Source organism: Primulina eburnea, chromosome 8, assembly GCF_022965805.1.
Source record: "Primulina eburnea isolate SZY01 chromosome 8, ASM2296580v1, whole genome shotgun sequence".
Taxonomy (NCBI): Eukaryota; Viridiplantae; Streptophyta; class Magnoliopsida; order Lamiales; family Gesneriaceae; genus Primulina; species Primulina eburnea.
The window spans coordinates 7,744,562-7,766,382 of record NC_133108.1 but is presented as its reverse complement, the minus strand read 5'-3'; the positions used below and the strand labels follow the sequence as shown (position 1 = coordinate 7,766,382).

The following is a 21,821-nucleotide window of genomic DNA, read 5'->3' as shown; positions in this document are numbered from 1 at the left end:
ACCTTCCATATATCTCCTCGCGACGACATAATTGTTATTTCATTAGAAATTTCAATAAAAGTATATACTTACAAGGAAAATAGAAAGAATTTAAAAAGTCGAAATGCTTAATAAAGAGAGATTAATTGAGAAGACTAAATTATAAAGGAGTTATTCTATATTTTTGAAGTAAATACACATTAATATAAATCATTACAATCAATAAATTATAGTTATATGTGTTCTATTGTTGTACAGTTAATTTTTTTACATGCCTCGTTGAATTACTTGAAGTCAATATGACATAAATCACTACCGTCAATCTAAAATTATAGAGATAATTCACTAGAATTTGTTAAAATATTAATTGTGTATTAGGTCGACGAGGGATTATTCGGATCCTCTACTGTGTTGAAAAGACAACATTTGGTACTGTGATTTTTTACACGAGATGATCACGTGATCATCTTGTGGACATCACACCATATGAGATAAATTTTAAAAGCTGTCAAATTAAACGAGATAATCATGTGATCATCTCGTGTAAAAAGTAAACAGTAATTGGTGATGTGTTTTCAACACAGTAGAAGATCCAAATTCGTCGATGAGAGGCTACATTTAAGATATTTGAAAAACCCGTCACTGACAACTGAATACACACATTAAGTAGGATGGCCAAGCATAAGTGAACTACTTTGTGTTGTCGGAGCCTTCCTCTTTTCCTTGGTCTCCTACAAATGTTTTGACCACAGTTTCCCCCAACATCTTGGCAATCAACGGCAGTCCTGCACATCTTTTCACAATTTCGTCCTCCGCCTTCTCCATGTCGGGGTCCACGTAATACCCTTTCTCTTCAACTGTGTTGGTATAAATTTTCCAGATACTCTTCTTATCTTCCAGAGGTGTGAGTCTATGCAAGTTCTTCTCGCCGACCATATCTACTGCCCAATTCTCAGACCTGCTAGTTACAATCACACAGCCACCACTAGCTTTAGGCAATCCATAGGACAGTCTCGCTTCGTACTTTTCATCATCTTTTGCTAATGAAGAGCAAAATTCTTTAAACCGCTTGTCCAAATGCCAAATATCATCAAGAACAACCAAGTATCTTTTACCCTGCAATTGCTTTCTGAGTGCCAACAGGAGCAAGTCGAGACCTTCTGCTTCGATTTTGTCAATCACACTGTCTTCAAACCCAAGGCTCCTCAAGAAACACTTCACCACCTCTTTCTTGTAATCATCATCGTTCTCGGGCTGTTTCGACATTTCTACCCAAATCCTTGGCAGAAAGTGTTTCTTCACTTCTTCGTTATTGAAAGCAACTTGGCAGAAAGTTGTTTTTCCGACCCCTGTCATCCCTACAATCCCGATGGCTCGAAACCCGTTATTCCTTGAATCTTTCCTCACAAGAAGCCTCTCCATCGCCTTGGATTTATCGTCGATTCCCCAAATCTTTGAACGATCCACGTGATAAGGATTCCCCAATCCGCGGTACTTTTCATCATATTTCTCCTTTTCTTGTGAAGCTTCAACCTTGTGTGCAGCTTTGTCATCTACTTTCTCCTTATGTTTTGAAGACGTTTCATCCTTCTGTTCAGCAGGTTCTTCAAGCTCCTTCCTGATTTTCTTCAACCTTTCAGGAAGCTGGCCGTTCAGAAAGATTTGCGCTGTTGGAGAGCAGTGGTTGTGCTTCTCCAGTACTGCTCGCCACTCGGCTACTATGTTGTTGAGATAGTAGAGATTTTGTTTTCGTGTTGCATCATCTGCCGCACCGGTACCCTCTTTCTTTGCTTTGATCAAATCCTTCAATCTGCTGCATTCATCGAAGACGGAGCTCGGCTGTTTAACGGAGCTCGGCTGTTTAACTTCCTCGATAGCTTTCTCGAGTTGTTCAAGCAGGAAATTTTCAATGTCCTCCATATTTCTATATTTTGTTGTTTTAGTTGGGGGCATGCAAACTGAGTTCACAGAGTCGGTTCCTTTTTATGCTTGGAAGATGACAAAAAGTATATGTGCCGTATACAAGAAGATAGAGATCTTTTTAAGTCATTCTTATTCTTAACTTGGCTTATTGTATTTCACTTTAGGGTCTCTTCTTTTTCTCTAAAGTTCTTCATGTTTGCTTCTTTTTTCTTTTGATGAGATGTTGTAGCTCTCAGCTTCAAGTGCAAGATTTAGAATTTCACGCATTGTATCTATCAAATGTAAATGTGTTAAAGAGTACTGATGCCCCAAAGGAACCCGGGCCCCGGGTACAGACCCTGACCCGAGAGGTTCTCGAACTTGGGCAAGATCAGAGCAGAGAGAAAATATCAAAGTGCAATTGCTTTCATTAAGCCGGGGTGAAAAACGGGATTCCGGATCTTCAGACGCCCGGCAAGTTGTGCATTCAGTTATCTGAGGAATTCACAATGATCCCAGTGAGTAATTAGCCAATACCCGGGGTAAAAACTTCCCGGTCCGAAAAGTACCTCAGAGGCACCCGGATGGAAAATACCCGGGAAGGAGACACGTTCTCTCCCGGACCACCAGGTCTTCCGGATATCGCGGAGCCCATTCTCCCACACTTCATGACCAAGTCCACTCTCAGTACATGGCCCGCTACTTTGCAACGTGGCCCATGACCCCAAGTCATGGACCACCATCCGAACTTTGCGGGCAAGTTATCTACCAGCCTCATCTATAAATACCCTCCGTTGGTATTTCACAGGGGTATCGACTCTTCTCTGAATATTCACAAGCACTCACAAGTATTTTTACTTTCTTCCTCAGTTTTCCTTTGCGTGCATCACTGACTTAAGCGTCGGAGTGGATACGCCGGAACAACTTCCGGCGCCTTACCCCCCCCCCCCCCCCCTTTTTACGTTCTGTGATTTCAGGATTAATACCCAGGTCATCCCGGGCGTTGGTTCTCAGGCTATAGGGAACTCAATCCTCCCGGATCACCGGCCATTCATTATAGAAAATTCAAACACCAGACTTGGCAGATTGCACACCCGGCTATTACCCGATTTGCCCGGTCGACATCATTGGCGCCGTCTGTGGGAAACTGTAGCTAAAGACGTGGATATGGTTACCACTCGTAAAACTACGGGGAACCACTCTGGTCCTCAAAATCCGGAAGGAGGTCAAGAAAATTCATTGCCCAGTCACCTCCCAGAGGAGTTGGCTCAGTTGATAGCTGCTGCGGTCCAGAAAGCCCTCGCAGAAAGGGGCTTACCTGAACCCAGCCACTCAAAGGAAAATGAGGCAATGGGAGAGTCTCCTCTCGAAAAAGAGAGATAGAGAAGAGAATTCCCAGGCGTTTTCCAAAGCTCCTACCCTTGCTATGGCCCAGGAGCTAGAAGATTTGAGGAAGAAAGTGAAAGAGTTGGAAGCTAAAGCAGGGTCATCTCAGGTTTCAACCCCGGCTGCTTCCCAGGGATGCCCTTTCTTCCTGCAGATTGTGAGTGAGCCCCTCCCAGCTCATTTCAAAGCTACCAAAATACGGGAGTATGATGGAAACTCAGACCCTGACGAGCATCTCACCCGGTTTGAGAATATGGCCATGTTACATTGCTACTCTGACCAAATCAAGTGCAAGGTGTTCCTCACCACCCTAGTGGACTCTGCTCAGAGGTGGTTCGAAAAGTTGAAACCCCGGAGCATACAATCTTTTGCAGGTTTCAGAGACACTTTCTTGCATCACTTCAGCAGCAGCAAGAGGTATAAGAAGACTGCCTTTAGCTTGTTCGAGGTAAAGCAATCAGGTGATGAATCTCTTCGGGCATACATTCGCCGGTTTAATAAAGCATCCCTGGAGGTGCCGGCTTGTGCTCCTGAAACCAAAACCACAGCGTTCACTCAGGGACTTAAGGAGGGAGATTTTTTCAGGTCCTTGGTGAAGAAGCAGCCTGGGAATTTTGAAGATCTGCTGTCCCGGGCAGAGAAGTATATAAATATGGAGGAAGCACAGCGGCAGAAAAGGGAATCTACCCGCAAAGAAAGGGGCGATCGGGTGGTAAAAACTGATGACCACACCCGAGGAAACAATCTTGGGCGTTTTTCTCGATACACCCCCACGAAGCCACACCGGGATGAAGGAATCCATATTTGCGACGATGAGAAAAAAGCCAGGTCATACCAGTCGCCCCCAAACCTGCCATATATCACGAAAATATGCTCCTATCACGGAGAATGTGCCCACAGCACGAGCGAATGCCGGAGAATGAAGCGGGCCCCTTCCCAGTCGGGCCCTGGTGCTTCGGAGCAGGTAGCGAAGAAATCCCGGGGACCACCATGGGTGAATAGAGATGCAGGGTATGGGCCGGGGAACAAAGGCCCGGTCAGACAGGAGAGGAATGGTGATGCCAGTCAAGCATCTCAAAGCCGGGAAAATAAGGACGGAGGAAGGTCACCGACCCTCGGGGTGATTAAAATGATCTCGGGAGGATCGACAGATGGAGACTCCAACCGAGCCAGGAAGGCACATTCCCGGCATGAGAGTTTCGGAGTGGAAAATACAGTAAGGGGTGAGGGACCAGTCATCAGTTTCAGCCCTCGGGATCTTCAAGGAGTCAGTCTCCCACACAACGATGCCCTAGTCATCCAAGCGAAGGTGGCGAATTATGACATTCGCCGGGTCTTCGTCGATTCGGGGAGCTCAGTGAACGTTATTTTCCAGGAGGCCCTGGATCAGATGAACCTGGAAGACTACCGTTTGCAGCCAGTAGAAACAGCGTTATTCGGATTTGCTGGCCACACTGTTTATCCCCGGGGGGAAATCACCTTGCCCCTCACCATAGGAGCTGAAGAACTCCGAAAGACGGTGATGACGGTTTTCACGGTGGTAAGTGCCCCCACATCTTATAATATCATCTTGGGCAGGCCTGCTATGAATGCCTTGCGGGCCGTGGCCTCGGCTTACCACCAGAAGCTAAAATTCCCAGTGGGGAATAGAATCGGAGAAGTAAAGGGGGACCAGCCGTCCTCCCGCAAGTGCTATGCGGAAACCGTCAAAGTTGAAAATAAAAGAGCCCGACGAAGTGGAGAGAGTAGAAGACCAGGGAAGGAGGAGGTGCACTCTATCCAACAGGTATACATGATGGAGGGAGAGGAGCAGGAGGAAGTAAGCATCTTACCCGGGCAGCCCCTGAAAACAACAAGGATAGCCCGGGATCTTGAGCCAGTCACCCGGGCTCAATTGCTACAGTGCCTAGCAAAGAATGCGGATATCTTTGCATGGTCCTCATCAGAGTTGACAGGGATCTCCCCTCACGTGGCAGAGCACAGGTTAAATATCATCCCGGGCTCCCGGGCGATAAAGCAGAAGAAGAGGCACTTTGGTCCCGAAAAGGACAAAGTAATTGCTGAACAGGTGGGAGAATTATTGAAAGCCGGGCAGATCAGAGAGGTCCAGTTCCCCACCTGGCTATCCAACGTGGTCTTGGTTCAAAAATCAGCCGGCAAGTGGCGAATGTGCGTTGATTTCAGGGACTTGAATAAAGCGTGCCCAAAAGACTGCTACCCCCCTGCCCCGGATTGATCAATTGGTGGACTCAACATCGGGATATGAGCTGTTGTATTTCATGGATGCATACCAGGGATACCATCAGATTCCCCTGGCCCGGGAAGATCAAGAAAAGGTTAGTTTCATTACCTCGGGAGGAACCTTCTGCTATGTGGTCATGCCCTTCGGGTTGAAGAATGCTGGGGCCACATACCAGAGGTTGATGGACCGGATATTCATCAAGCAGGCCGGAAGGAATGTTGAAGTTTACGTGGACGATATCTTGGTGAAATCCCGGGCACAACTTGACTTCATCCCAGACCTCGAAGAAACCTTCTCTACTCTTCGGGAGTATGGGGTGAAGTTAAACCCCGCCAGATGCACATTTGGGGTAAAGAGCGGCAATTTCCTCGGGTTCATGGTAACTGAGAGAGGAATTGAAGTCAATCCGGAGAAAGTCAGGTCTATCACTGAAATGACGTCCCCAAAGTCAATCAAGGATGTGCAGAGACTCACGGGAAGAATCGCCGGCCCTGTCACGTTTCATTTCCCGATCTGCACACCGGAGTTACCCTTTCTTTCAAGCTCTAAGGAGGGCCCAAAAATTTGGTTGGGATGAAAAATGTGAAAGGGCTTTCGAAGAATTGAAGATCCACCTAGCCAGGCTCCCTATCCTGGAGAAGCCTGGACCCGGAGAGAAGCTCTGGGTATACCTTTCTGCCACCGAATATGCTGTCAGCTCTGTACTAGTCCGAGAAGAAGGTACCGATCAAAGGCCGGTCTATTATGTGAGTCACGCGCTCAAAGGGCCCGAGATCAGATATACGGAGGTAGAGAAGGTGGCCCTGGCTCTGGTGATTACAGCACGGAAACTCCGCCCATACTTCTTGTCCCATCCTATCACCGTGCTGACTAACACCCCCCTCGGGAAAATCATGACTCAGCCCGAGATCTCGGGAAGGCTAGTGAAGTGGACTGTAGAATTGGGAGAATATGACATCGAGTACCAGCCCAGGAAGGCAATTAAGGCCAGGCCTTGTCAGATTTTATCACAGAGATGATTGTTCCCGAGGCAGGCGGAATTTGGAGAATATTTGCAGACGGGGCTTCCTGTAAAGATGGCATTGGAGTGGGAGTATTGCTGATATCCCCTACCGAGGAGAGAATACAGCTGGCAGTGAGGCTGGACTTCCGGGCCTCCAATAATGAAGCGGAATATGAGGCAGTTATCATTGGGATAAAAGCGGCCCAGAATGTTGGAGCTACCCGGGTCCTTATCTATACGGATTCGCAGTTGGTAGCCCAACAGGTGAGAGGAGGGTACGAAGCACGGGAAGAAAAGTTTGTAAAATATCTAGCTATCATCAAGGAGTTGTCGACACACTTTGCAGACTGGAGTATAGAGCAAATTCCCCGGGAGAAAAACAATGAGGCTGATGCCCTGGCAAAAATGGCAGCTTCACTTTCGGATTGCAGGAAGCCAGGTGTCGCTTGCCACACTAACCTGGTGTCTTCAGTAGATACCAGGCCTACTCCTACCCGGGATGATAGCTGGACCACCCCAATTCTCGACTACATCTCCCGATCATACCTACCCGAGGATAGCAAGGAAGCTAGTCAAATCAAAAGAAGAGCGGCTCAATTTGTTGTGATCGAGGATAATTTGTACCGGCGGTCCTTTCAGGGTCCCCTTCTCAAGTGCATTTCCGGAGATGATTCCACTTATGTTCTAAGGGAAATCCATGAGGGTTGCTGTGGGGATCATATTGGAGCAATTTCCCTGGCAAGGAAGGCTTTGCTTGCCGGGTTTTGGTGGCCTACTATGCATAGAGACGCTGCCCAGGTAGTTCGCTCCTGCGAAGGGTGCCAAAGGCATAGCAACATTAACCACCACCCGACTGCCCTGATGAAACCCATCTGGGCATCCTGTCCTTTTGACCAGTGGGGCCTGGATATTGTGGGATCCTTCCCTGTGGCCCGAGCTCAGAAAAAATTCCTGCTAGTAGGGATCGACTACTTTTCCAAGTGGGTAGAAGCCGAACCCTTGGATAGAATCACCGAGGAGGAAGTACTCAAATTTTTATGGAAAAATATTGTCTGCCGATTTGGGATACCCCGGAATCTCATATCTGATAATGGCAGGCAATTTCAAGGGAATAAGGTTAGAGCTTGGTGCGAGGAGATGAGGATTACTCAGGCTTTTACCTCAGTCGCCTACCCGCAATCCAATGGACAAACCGAGGTGACCAACCGCACTATTGTCCAAGCGCTCAGAGCCCGGTTATTTGGGGTTGGTAAGGATTGGGTAGAGGAACTTCCCAGTGTTCTTTGGGCATACCGGACTACGCCTCGGACAGCTACCGGGGAGACACCGTTCAGCTTAGTGTATGGCTCTGAAGCTGTGCTCCCAGCCGAGATCGGACAGACTTCACCCCGGGTAAACCGCTATCCAGAAGACAATGATGAGGCCCGATCCAATGAACTTGATCTCATTGAAGAAAGGAGAGAAAGAGCGGCAATCAGAATGGAAGCTTATCGACGGCGGGTGATGAAAGCTTATAACCAGAGGGTTCGACACCGAGAATTCCAGATCGGAGACATGGTCCTCAAGAGAGCAAACCCGGCTGGAGATGTAGGCAAGCTCGAGGCTCGATGGGAAGGACCCTACAAAGTGCTGCGCAGAGTCAGCTCGGGCACCTATTATCTTGAAGATGGGCAGGGCCATCCTCTCAAAAGACCCTGGAACGCTTCCCATCTCAAAAAGTACTTTCCTTAGAAAACAGTTGTAAATCTCTTGTAATTATTCAGTAATAAAAGATCAAGTTTCTGGGAAGATTATGCGTAAGCCCGTCAAGTCCCGAACCCCGGCACATATAAGGGCCCGGGTGATACCATTCCCTGGCTTCCCTTCAACCCATTATTAAGGGCCCGGGTGATACCATTCCCCGGCTTCCCTTCAACTCGTTATTAAGGGCCCGGGTGACACCAGGCCCCGGCTTCCCTTCAATCCGTTATTAAGGGCCCGGGTGATACCATTCCCCGGCTTCCCTTCAACTCATTATTAAGGGCCCGGGTGGTACCAGGCCCCGGCTTCCCTTCAATCCGTTATCAAGGGCCCGGGTGATACCATTCCCCGGCTTCCCTTCAACTCATTATTAAGGGCCCGGGTGATAACAGGCCCCGGCTTCCCTTCAATCCGTTATTAAGGGCCCGGGTGATACCATTCCCCGGCTTCCCTTCAACTCATTATTAAGGGCCCGGGTGATACCAGGCCCCGGCTTCCCTTCAATCCGTTATGGAGTGCCCGGGTGATACCAGACCTTGTTTTCTCTTCAATTTATTATTACGTTGGGGTCAAAAGCCTCAGATTGCTTATCTTTCGGGGCTTAATATTATTAAGTATTATCATTCAGAGGTTATCCGAGCCCGATTATTGACCGCTAATCGGTAGATTTTTAGTATTTACAGGCTAAGGCAGGGACACAGGGATGAACGGAAAAAGTTTTTTACATCAAGAAAACTATTACAACTACGACGAAAAGAAGAGGGGTGGAAATACAACAGATCTAGGCGGCAGACTCCGACTCTGAGTCCTCCTCCGCCTCGGACTCTTCTTCGTCTGGGAACTCAGCACCACCATCCGGCAGGGAGTTGGCGGCTCGGGCCAAGTTTAGCAGGCCTTTCTTTTCTGGAGGTAAAAGGCCGGCTTCTTTCACCTGCTCCTAGCATTTGTTGAAACCCACCTTGAAATAAGGAAAGGCTTTGTCGGCTACTAGCTGCTGGAATTCTGCAGTTACAAGGAAAGTAGCCCGCCACTCCTCCTCTAGGGTGGCCCGAGTTGCCAGGTCCACCTCCCGTTCCACAAGAGTAGCCGCCAACTTATCCGCTTTCTCGGTGGCCAACCGGAAATCATCCAGAGCGGCCCGAGCGTCTAAATCTAGCTTCTCTGCTCGGGCCTCCATCTTTTCCAAGTGGGCCTTTAGGGAGCCAATCTCTGCCCGGGCTTCCTCAAGCTGGCCCTGCAAGCAAGTTATGGTGGTCCCCTGACCGTGGGCCTCCTCCGCATGGAGGTCCCGGAGCTGAGCTAGGCGGGCCAGGGCCTCGGCATGAAGGGCTTGGTCGGAGGCGGCCCTGGCCTCGGTGCTCTTTTGCCAGGCACCAAACTTCTCAAAGGCAGCTCTAGCCATCTGCCCGCTCTGCGAGTAGACAGAAAATACGTAAGGAAGAAGGTATACCGCTGCAACAAAGAAATAGGAGTAGAGTAAAGAAAGTACTTACAGCCAGCAGGAGATTGAAGCTCTCCAGCATGAGATCCCCTGCCTTCGAAGCCAGAAGGATGGTCTCCTCGGCAGGAGTTGCCACCCGCTTCAACATGTCGAAGCCCAGCGACGAGCTTCCGGCCGAAAAGATGGTCTCGGGCATGGTAGGAGGAGGGGACGTAGTTGTGGTAGGGATCAGAGAAGACCCAGTGGGAGAAACTGGTGGGACGAGCCCTGAACTCTGAACCACTCGGGTAACCACCTGGGGTTCCACACGAACAGGCTCTTTTGAAGCCTTCCTTTTTCTGGAGGTCTGAAGGAGTTGGTTCGGGACCTCATCCTCCTCCTCAATTGTAATAACCCCAAGCTCTTTAGGCCCGGTGGCCTCAACAGTAGCAGGGGTCTCTCGTTTAGCGGGCACCTGGACGGCCCGCTCTTCCTCAGCCTGGTCCTCAGGAGCCTCACGGGATGTAGCCTCCCGACGTTCCCGGGCCTTTCGCTCAGCAGCAGCAGCCTTATGAGCAGCCTTTCTAGATGCCTTTTCCTCAGCTATCTTCCGGACAAAGGCCTCTTTCATCTCGGAGTCTGCAGAAAATAAAATAGCCCATCAGAAACAGATAAAACGGAAGAGCAAATAAAGGAAGAACAAAAAGAGCAAGCAGAAAAAACCTACCGGGGCGAGAGGTATCGAACTCCTCGATGATACAATCGGTAGATTCCTCCACCCCGGGGCTCACCCATAGGCTACCAATAACTTTTCACTGAGGAGGGCAGAGGAGTTATACACCTTACCCCCTATCACCTCCTCGCCTAGGGTGTAAGAGTCAAGTGTGCGGTAATTTTCGGGAAGACCCGGCTGAGCAGGAAGGGCAGAAATAAACCCAACCGGGCAGGGAGGGAGGTCGGCGGGACGGATGTAAAAAAACCGACGTTTCCAGTCCTTAACGGAGGAGGGAATATCTCCGAAAAGTTTATGGTGAGACCGGCTCTTGAAAGAAAAGGCGTAATCGCCAATGTAGCAGATAAAGAAAAAATTAAAGAGTGATGGCTCAAGGGGGATATCGGGGTGCATGGAGATGATAGTGAAAAAACAGGTAATCATCCTAATGGCAATAGGATGAAACTGGTTGAGAGGAATGCCGAGAAGGGAGGATATCCCAATAAAAAAGGGATGAAGAGGAAACCTGAGACCATTGATCACCTGGTCTCGAAAGAAGGTAAGATATCCCTCTGGTGGCTTATCAGCCCGGTCGCCAGGGCCCGGGATGACAATAGTGTGGGTAGTAGGGATTGAGCCGAGGAGACGTATCTCCTCGGCAGATTTGGCTCGGAGGGAGCTCGTCATGGTGGTAAACCATGGCAAGGGGCCAGGAGCAACATCCCGAGGGGGAGAGGTGACTACCCGGGATGAGGGTGTTAAAAAGGTTGCCTTCTTTTCCTTTTTCTTCTGGGAGCTTGAAGGCCCAGCCCCATGGGAGATTTTAAGCTTTTTGAGGGGAGGGGGAGAAAGAGTTGGATTCCGAGGGCGATAGGCGGAAACAGGGGAAGCGGAAAGTGGACTATCACGCAGGGCGTCTGACTCGAAGTCCGGGGAGCCCCGGCGATTCTGGTCCGATGTGGAAGAAGTATTAGAAGAAGACATGACAAAAAAATGAACTTACAAGGATTTTGTGAAGAAAAACGATGGTCTGAACGCCGAAGGTGCAGTGGAGTTTTTGCAGAATTTCGAGACGCGGGAGCTTTAGTTTGCTGAAAAGTGGAGAGGGGTGGAGGAGAAGGCATATATATAGGAGTGGGGAAATGATCTGAGCCGTATATCTAACCATCATCCGAGGGTCCACGTTGGTTCAGAAGAAGGCACCCGGATCATAGGTCTCCACCGTTGATCTGGATAGGTATGGACGGGCGGGATACACCTCGTAAGTCGTACCAGGCATGTGAAAGGACATGTAATCATGAAGGTGTCAGACTTATCAGATCCTCGGAAGACGGAACGTTACCAGCCGTTGGGAGAAGAGAGGGGGCACACGTCGTCATAGCATCATGCGCATTATTCAAAAAAGATGGCCGACGAGTTATTTTAAGCCCGGGAAGTTTTAGGCCCCGGCACGTTATCTTAAGCCCGGGAGGTTTTAGGCCCCGGCACATTATCTTAAGCCCGGGAGGTTTAAGGCCCCGGTACGTTATTTTAAGCCCGGGAGATTTGAGGTCCCGGCGTATTGTATTAAGCCCGGGAGGTTTAAGGCCCCGGTACGTTATTTTAAGCCCGGGAGATTTGAGGCCCCGGCGCATTATATTAAGCCCGGGAGATTTTAGGCCCGGCACATTATCTTAAGCCCGGGAGGTTTAAGGCCCCGGTACGTTATTTTAAGCCCGGGATACTTAGGACCCGAGCGTGTTATCTTAAAGTTTTGGGAGGTTTTAGGCCCCGGTCTTTTATCCTAAGCCAGTAAATTCAAGAAAAGTGAAAAGCAAAATACGCGAAATAAAGTATTATTAATGGAACCGGCGCCGTATTACAGCTGCCATCCTAGAGTCTACACGAGCTTGCCACGCAGACATCCAGTGATGCAGTTCAGGGAGTGGGAGATTGGCAAGGGACTCGGTCGCAGCAAGCTTGTTCAGCTGATTCCTTTCCTTCCGCAGCATCGCCTGCCGCAGAACCTGATCAGTGGCTAGCTCCGCCACGCGCGCCACATGAAATTCCCGCTTGTATCTCCTCGCCAGTGCCCTCTGCGGCCGGGTGAAGGCCAGGCCCTCCCGGTGGGAGCACACAAGATCGTGAATCTTACGCCGAGTGGACATGACTTTCAAATGAATAAACTCCTCGATAGTCCTCTTCAGCGAGTTTAGGCGAGCACGCGTTGAGGGGGGCAAAGGGCCATAGGGGCTGCTGCAGACAGTGGATTCGCTCGAACTCGGCATATTGAAATGTTGTTTTCACCTCACCTGCATCTGCTTATTTATAGGTAAATGGTACTGAGTACGGGGGAAGCTGAAGAGTTCCCGACCATACCAAACGACTGCGCATTTATGCAGCGAAAAAGTTAAGCGCCGCCGTTGGTTTAAGAATACGTGTATGGTCAGGAAGCGCCTCGTAAGTTGTTACGATCAGTGGAAGGGATGTGAACAAATATCTATGTCGCAGTGTCATCATTGCCTCGGAAAATGAAACGTCTCTCGATAAGATTTCAAGGTTAATAATCAGAGGGGTGTGGTGGTGACACCATACCAGGGGTCGGGAAGTCTTAGGTTACCGGCATTTCGTGAAGCCCGGGGGACACGAGGCCCAGGCGTGTCATTTGCGGCCCGGAAAACACGAGGCCCCGGCGTTTGTGTTAATGTCTCGGGAGGTATTAGGTGTGGGAATTCTAGTGAGTCAGTTCATCAGATAATGGTATACAATTTGTGATATACATGTCAATTGATGGATTCATAAATGGTCATATCCGAGCAGTAACAGAGAAGGGAACTGAAATAAAATTTTTATACATTGGCCCGTACTACATCGTCATATTTCTCTTCTATTACAATTATTCGTATCTTCAACCAAGCCGACAGCGGGGGAGTGGAGCCTTGCATGAAGCTAGGAGAACCGAGAATGTTCTTCAGGAGCTTCAATTCCTTCCGAAGCATTAGTTGATATACACGGCCATCAGTAAAGATGTCCACCCACTCAGCTATGTGTAGTTGTTGGCGCACTTTCCTTAGTTTGGATACCAGGGCCGGGGTGACGGCTCTCCCAGAATCGTAGAGGAGTTTCAGTTCTTGAAGCTCTTCCCAATATCCGAGAACTTCGTTAAGCACTTCGTCTTCTATGAGGGATTTTTGGACTTCCAGGTTGGGCTCCCTAAGGGCTTCAATCATCCCTGGAGTTCTGGAGTTGCTGGTACCGGCCATATCTGTTGAAGTAATCGGCAAGGGATAGTGGAAGGGTGGGAGGACACCATATATATATAGGGAGGAGGAGTGTATCACGATCGTCAATTCCCGAATATATCAACGGTTGAGATGAGTATTGGAAGTTGCACCGAGCAGGCGAAAAGACAGGCTTAAATATCGAGATATCATAACAGTCTTCGAAACGCGAAACATTGCGGATAAGTTTGAATTTTAGGGCTTACGACAGCATCAACAATGATATCCACATTTGTAGGATTCTAGAAGACTCCGCTATTACCAGGAGAACTGCTAATCGGGACAGCGAGACAGACTCTAGCCCGACTTTTTTAGGAGGGAGTGGTGATGCCCCAAAGGAACCCGGGCCCCGGGTACAGACCCTGACCCGAGAGGTTCTCGAACTCGGGCAAGATCAGAGCAGAGAGAAAATATCAAAGTGCAATTGCTTTCATTAAGCCGGGGTGAAAAACGGGATTCCGGATCTTCAGACGCCCGGCAAGTTGTGCACTCAGTTATCTGAGGAATTCACAATGATCCCAGTGAGTAATTAGCCAATACCCGGGGTAAAAACTTCCCGGTCCGAAAAGTACCTCAGAGGCACCCGGATGGAAAATACCCGGGAAGGAGACACGTTCTCTCCCGGACCACCAGGTCTTCCGGATATCGCGGAGCCCATCCTCCCACACTTCATGACCAAGTCCACTCTCAGTACATGGCCCGCTACTTTGCAACGTGGCCCATGACCCCAAGTCATGTACCACCATCCGAACTTTGCGGGCAAGTTATCTACCAGCCTCATCTATGAATACCCTCCGTTGGTATTTCACAGGGGTATCGACTCTTCTCTGAATATTCACAAGCACTCACAAGTATTTTTACTTTCTTCCTCAGTTTTCCTTTGCGTGCATCACTGACTTAAGCGTCGGAGTGGATACGCCGGAACAACTTCCGGCGCCTTCCCCCTCCCCCCCCCCCCCCCCCCCCCCCTTTTTACGTTCTGTGATTTCAGGATTAATACCCAGGTCATCCCGGGCGTTGGTTCTCAGGCTATAGGGAACTCAATCCTCCCGGATCACCGACCATTCATTATAGAAAATTCAAACACCAGACTTGGCAGATTTCACACCCGGCTATTACCCGATTTGCCCGGTCAACATCAAGTACATTTTTCTCGTACCCAAAAAACATCATAAATTTAACAAAAAATTCTTTTGACGTTTTTTGGGCATCTTGTGATTTAATGACATTCATAGGACGTTAGAATATTTATCTTTGCGTTCTAAACATTGGATATCAAACTATTACAAATTTTAAGCAAAGATAGTTCTTCTTGTATTTCCTTGTGAATTTTCTTCAATCTCCTAATCAGATCCACGATTAGAAACTATATTCCTCGTGTTGACTGCACTAGAAATCTACACGAATTTGCGTCGAGACTGGGTCGCCGAAATTTCAGAAATCTGACGGAGGTGCGGTGGAAGAATGGCCGAAATTTTCTCTCATGTATGTGTTTGCTATTATTGAAAATAATATGCATAATTAAATGATTATCAACTTTTGATATAAATGTGTGTGTGTGTGTGTGTTTTAAACATTGTTATTCCATTATTTAAAATCTATCATTATGTATTTTCTACTCTTGAAAATATTATGCATAATTAAATCAATCATCTAGAGCTTTTTAGAATGTTTCATATGAATTTTGCACTTAGTGGTAATTACTACTAATATTATATTAATGAGTAGATTCTAAATTTACTAAATAAATAATTGTGAACTTATTATAACTTCTATCGGCAATCACACGACGACAATGTGTTGATTGTATAAATCCCGTTCACATAATAAAAAATGAAAATTTTCAAGGACAAAATTTTCCACTGGCTCATTTTTTGTCGCTGTTAGTTTTGTAACTTTTTCACTAAAATTGAAATTTTCACTCTCCTCACTTAATTAGTTGTTAAGCCAACTTCCGCATCTTTCATCATATGGAATTAACTCATAAACTACTTTATAAGCAATCTGTTTGATCTCCATCAAACTACAGTTGCCAAATTCAACTCCTTAAAATTGACAATCTCAACGGGAACAGAAAATCCGATATTTGTATGACCCTCAATGGTTCAAGAATACGGCTAGTCTGGGTTCATAAGTTCATGTGATTCAGAATAATAATTATTCTTATCCGGGCTTACCCTATTTAGCTTCATTATTTTCATCAACCCTTTGATAAAAAAACTTTAGAAATCGAATCGGATTGCACTCATCGGATCATGGTAAGAGCGTCTAGTAGTATCGCCTTATGATCCGTTAAGTATAATTGATATTGTCTTCAATAACCTTAAGTTATGGTTAGAATACAGTATGATCCCTTCAATTCATATATCTTGATCGAATTTGCCATCATTGGCATATAGAGAGTTGCAAATGAATTTGATAACGATGTGTTATATCTTTAAGTAATAACAGTGACATGGTATGTGCAACTGAGGAAACATCTTTCAAAATGCACATGTCTTACTCTGACCAGAGATTTATTGTACTATTAACTCATCAGATCACATATAATATCTTCTCACGTGGGCGGACAGTGAATCCCCTACTACAATGCATTGACTCCTACATATTTCAAAACTACTCCCAATCTCGCCACTTGATGACCCTCAATGGAGTCAATACATAAGCCAAAGTGCAGTGCTAGAATGTAAAGCCTTCATGTTGTCCCGAGTCAAATGACTAATTGTGTACAACCATAACCATCGACTTTTTCAATCGATAAGTGATAACCACTTAGACAGTTCGATGGTGAATTATTCAGTGCATCATCAAATGATCACTCGTCTGTATTAATGAACATCTTCATTCCATTATCAATGAAACATGGCGTTTACATCACAGATATTGGTCTCAAGCTCCAGATACATTTATCCATATTTTAGGCGGCTTCGACTAGAAACTTGTTTAGAATATACGGTACACTTCCTAATGAGTTTAATTATCTTACGTTGTAAGGCAAACCTCATGGTACCTATTTTATATTCAATGATTTTATCTATACAACTTGAATGAATATACAGATAAATAAAATGTCATAATTGAATAAAAATCATAAAATATTATTAAAATAAAGATTGTTGTTCATTAAAAGTCATTAAAGCACACGCCACAAATTAGCTCGCTAGGCACCTACTCAAACAAAATGATCAATAAATACTTACATGGATGGAAAAAGTGGAAAATCCATAATTTGTCTCATTTTGAGTTTTTATCATTGAGTATTCGAATTTAAGTTTAGGTTTAGGTTTCATAACTTTGATTTTACTTGGTTTTAATCTAAATTCGTCGAAGTACTAATGTAACACGGAGAAAAAGCCAACGTGACATTGAAAAATTCTGATATGAGATAAGAAATTGTTGATGTATTCAGTGTCATATCAGCAATTTAACCAAAAAAATAACCATGAATTAGAAGTTATTGTATCAAAATCAATTTAAATACTTAATGAATTCAAATCTCAAAATAGGTAGGTTAATGGACCAAATAAGTTAATTTACTTTGTAGAAAATGAATGTGTTCGTAGCTTGAATTAATTTTTTTTAAAAAAAAATCGATTAATATTGTATCAATCAAACATCGTGTACAATCTTAGTAAATGATATCACAAATAATTTCTGAGACATTATACAATTATTTTTCATTTTATATATATTAAGTAAATCAAGTTTCAATTAAAACTGTAATATAAAATTTGAATTAAGTAAATTCAAATTTTATTTATTAAAAAAACAAAATATTTTTACATCTACTTCAATAGTCTAGACTAATAAAAATTTATCAGATTTTTTTAATTAGAAAACTTAATAATATTATATAAATTTATAAAAGTTCGATTTGTTTGATTTAATCAAATTTTTATACTAAAACCAAAATCAAACCGACATAACAAAGTTAACCAATATTATTTATAAAAATAATAAACCGAATTTCTGAACAAACCGAATCTAATTTTCCATTAATTCCGTTTGTTCAATTAATTTGCTTTGGGCACCCTGACCACACTGCATAGCATTGTTGGACTCTGCTTCTGGTCCGACCGATGGCTTCGGCCCAGTTGTATCGAGTCCCAATTGGTTTTATGTGAGCAGCCAATCTAGTGAATCCAAGTACGATTTCTATGCTAAAAAAGTCAGTATCAGTTCGAGTTGTTTTTTATACATACAATATAAATTCAAGCACAAATTTCAGAAATCATTTAGGTTGTGTTTGAATAGAAAAATATGAAATACATGGATTTAAATATATTTTTATTTATTAGATAACTTACATTTAAGAAATTTAAAATCATCTATCTACTTATTTACAATATAATTATATTAATCACGATGAATTTCAAAACCTTAGAATATTAAAATCATTTGAAATCAATTGTTTTTAATATCATTATAATGTAAATGAGTTGAAGATGGATTGAGTTTCCTCTACAAAATTTATTTAACAATAAAACTAAATTCGAAATAATGTATTTCAAATGGCTCGATCCAACTGTTAGTGACATGATAATACCATTCAAAATACTTTTGAAAATGAGTTTAAATATAAATAAGTATGATCTAAAGCGGTTCAAAGCACTCGTCAATCCATTGGAACTGTTCATTTGTTTATATCCCAGTTTGATGAGTAAAGCAAAGTGATATTTCATGGATGTGCTCATCTAAATCAGGCCTAAACTCCCGGTCCATCCCTAATCCAGGTGGAGGGCTCATGAAAGATCCATGTATTCTCCTATAAATATCAGTTTTGAGCGTACGATTCATATATTCACTATATTATTTTCAGCAGCACCCTTAGCTGCTATTTTTAGTCTCTGACTTGAGCGTCGGAGGGGCTACGCCAAGACGCCTCCTGGCCTCCTTCTAACGGTCTTATTCGTGATTTCAGGCTCAGGATAATTTCGAAATCTGCGTCAGAACTAGTGACACTTGCTGGAATCGGACCCAAAATTTCCCGTGAGTATCACAAAGATTAATAAAAATTAATTTTATAATAGACGTATATATACCACTAAATGGTGATTACCATTGCTTCCAACGATACTAAAGGTTTATCCTTTGGAAGAGACACTTCAACCTGGATGACATCAACCCTTCCCTCCCTCTTATTTATCATATTATCACACTGCAAATTTTATAGCACAAACAACAAACATAAATAAAACATTCTTTTTTAAAAAATATATATAAATAATAAGCATTCTTTTAGTCTCTTCTCTTGAACGTCAAAACATCAACATGACCTTTTATGCTTTTGTTTATACATTTTGGAAGCTAAGTTTGACAAATTGAAGTACCCTGAGTTCGGCTTTTATGATGAAACTCATTAGGAAATGTTATTGGGTATAGTTCAGATTTAGAGATTTTCGCAAAACCCAAACATCGATAGAAGTATTTATAAACTACAAATATAAGTGAATACGAGGATACTATTCTGAAATATAGTATTTCAGTCGTTCTTGTTTTTTTTTTTTTTGTGTTTAATGTTTATCTCGTCTTATTTTAAGTATTTCATTATAAAAAGAGTGTGAAGAACACAATATGAAAGACGAATAATATTAATCTCGAGGAAATTTTGAGCTGGCGGCGAGTGTATTGCTTCCGGAGCTTGTGCATTGCCGATCGAGTACACTTGGTGGTGTCAAAGTACAACTCCCCGTAGCATTAGGGCTTGCCTCACAACCCGCCGTCGCTATCTCCTGCATCAAACCCAAGCATTCCAACAGTCTATCCTGCAGTAAATAATTATGACAGCAAAATTAATCAAATGACCAAAAACAAATAAATAAAAAATTGATTCAGCATCGAAATGCAGAATTGTTTGAAGAAGATTTGGAGTGAAATTAAAACAGTGAAAACTTCATCCTCCGCTTACTTTGTCCAAATATTCACATGAAGAAATCGCGGATACGGAAGAAGAAATTTTGTGCGGCATCAAGTCCTGAATGGCGCAGAGAAGAGCTGAAGCTGAAGTTGTTGATGGGTTGTGCTCTGAAATCTTCAACACTGCGATTAATAAAAAACAATTAAGCATGGAAAAAAGAGCAAAATTATGCGTGAAAAAATCTGGTAATTGAAATAGAAATACCATGTTGAACGTTGAAGATGATATCTGAAGCTCTGTGTATGAGAGCTTGGGTTAAAGAAGAGTCTTCGACCTCCAAAAGGGAAATGAAATAGCGAAGGAAGGAGAAAGGAGTGATAGATCGCATCCTCCATTGCAGAGTCGATAGAATAATAGCCTCCATTCGTTGAACCGATCGTGCATCAAACTCCAAGCCTTCTTCCCTCTGCTTCATCATGAGAGTAGATAATAGAACCTTCAACGTAATCCATATTCTAAAAACTTCCACAATTTATTGAATTATAGAGTGTAAAATTGGTAATAATACCGTTAAATCGGTGAGGATAACTGATAAATCAGAGTTCCTCATCTTGGCAGCAAGTGAAAGGCATGCGACAACCAGAATGTGCGAAATCCATGGCCTTTTCTCCTGATTCACATCAGTTCCCAATACAAGTTAATCACAAAAATCGATTATCTCAGTACTGAAAATACATGAATCCTCGAAACAAAATTTACCAGAATCTCGTGTTTCGATACGAAGCGATCGATGTAATTGACAGCTAGGTATACTAGCAACGGATCTAAATTATAGGAGAACTTCGCCTGCGGAAACAACACCACCACCAAACAAAATGAAGCAAACTTCACCAACATATGAAATGAAATCAAATTCCAATCGCTAAAACTTACGTGGGAGATGAGGGCGAGAGCACGGCGGCGAACTGTAAATCTTAATTCGGAGGATGGGAAGGAGATTAGACAGGGCATGTGTTCGGACTCGTTGGCGAAGAGCGACGGAACGCCGTCGTATTGCTGGATTGTCCATGGATTCTGAAGATCCAGTTCCATTTTTATATTTTCAAGGGAAAAATCAGAGTGGGCGAATTTTTAGTGTGTGTGTGGAAGTACAACTGTCTGAAACGTTGAAACGCCAAGTGTTCTCTTATATATTAAGCCAAATTCATCGTTGATTAATATATACTAGTAACCGTGTCACATTGTGTTGTGTGTGTCCTGAATATATGTGGCTAATATATTAAATATTCATGATATTACAACATAAAGAAGAGAGTTTATTTTTCACGGTAGCTAGTTTGGAGAAGAAATAATATTATTTTTCACGTGAACAGTTTCCTTATGACGGTGAATATAATATTATTTGTTAAGAAAAAATATAATATAAAATATGAGAAAGGATAAAATAGGAAAAAAAGTTGGTGTTCTCATAGAGCGGTTATTATTAGGAAACCAACTATAATAAAATAGTAAATAGTAAATATAAAAAATTAAAAAAGGTAAAACAGAAAAGAAAGTTGGTGTCCTCATAGAGCGGTTATTATTAGGGCCTCATACTTAATATAATAGTATACAATATATATGGTTTTATATATATATATATATATATATATATATATATATATATATATATATATATATATATATATATATATATATATGATTAATTAATTAAAATGTATTCTATTTGCGGCGTATTGTCATTTGGACATGAATCTCTAATTAAGCATAAATTAAGCAATGATTTTAATAACGTGAACTTTAAATGTTAAATCCCAATTGTACATGTCACACGGTGAGGCATATGTTATATATAATGATTAATATTAAATAATAATAATTATGCATAGTTTAAGATGATCAACAATCTTTTCAATAGAGAAACTAAATGAAATATATTTTTATCATCATATTAATAATTTTTTGTCTATTTTTTATTTTTGGATATGATTTTTGTTCTTGGTATATTATTTTTGCATATTTGACTATTTCGGTACATTTTGTCTCGTAATGATTAATTTTCGATGAAAAAAACTTACTAGAATTGGATATTAAATTGCATCTTAGTGAAAATGGATATGAAGTAAATCAAGAAATCATTAATGTTTTAATCTCATCGGCTTTAGTCACCATCTAAAATTGATTACTCCAGGAGAATATGGACCAAATAGCCAAATATGAAAAAATAATGTACCGAGAATCAAAATCGAAAAATTAATGGACCGAAACCCAAACATTATAAAATTATTGGACCAAAAATATGAAACATTTGCAATATATG

At 43.4% G+C, this 21,821-nt stretch overlaps 3 protein-coding genes across 3 annotated transcripts; 1 reads left to right on the top strand and 2 right to left on the bottom strand.

Annotated features, from left to right (window-relative positions):
- Positions 1–458: 458 nt before the first annotated feature.
- LOC140837764 (probable disease resistance protein At5g45490) lies at positions 459–1,955 on the bottom strand. Its single transcript, XM_073203875.1, has one exon. The coding sequence runs from the start codon at positions 1,930–1,932 to the stop codon at positions 670–672; it is 1,263 nt and encodes a 420-aa protein (XP_073059976.1). The 5' UTR covers positions 1,933–1,955; the 3' UTR covers positions 459–669.
- A 1,268-nt stretch (positions 1,956–3,223) lies between these two features.
- Positions 3,224–6,086, top strand: LOC140838958 (uncharacterized). Its single transcript, XM_073205589.1, is given in 2 exon segments — positions 3,224–5,485; positions 5,487–6,086. Coding segments are annotated over 2 exon segments (2,862 nt in total).
- A 13,013-nt stretch (positions 6,087–19,099) lies between these two features.
- On the bottom strand, positions 19,100–20,628 carry LOC140837762 (putative cyclin-D6-1). The gene is made up of 6 exons (XM_073203873.1): positions 20,435–20,628; positions 20,261–20,347; positions 20,070–20,171; positions 19,766–19,967; positions 19,553–19,683; positions 19,100–19,409 (listed from the first exon to the last, which is right to left on the bottom strand). The coding sequence occupies exons 1-6, from the start codon at positions 20,591–20,593 to the stop codon at positions 19,236–19,238; spliced, it is 855 nt and encodes a 284-aa protein (XP_073059974.1). The 5' UTR covers positions 20,594–20,628; the 3' UTR covers positions 19,100–19,235.
- Positions 20,629–21,821: the final 1,193 nt, after the last annotated feature.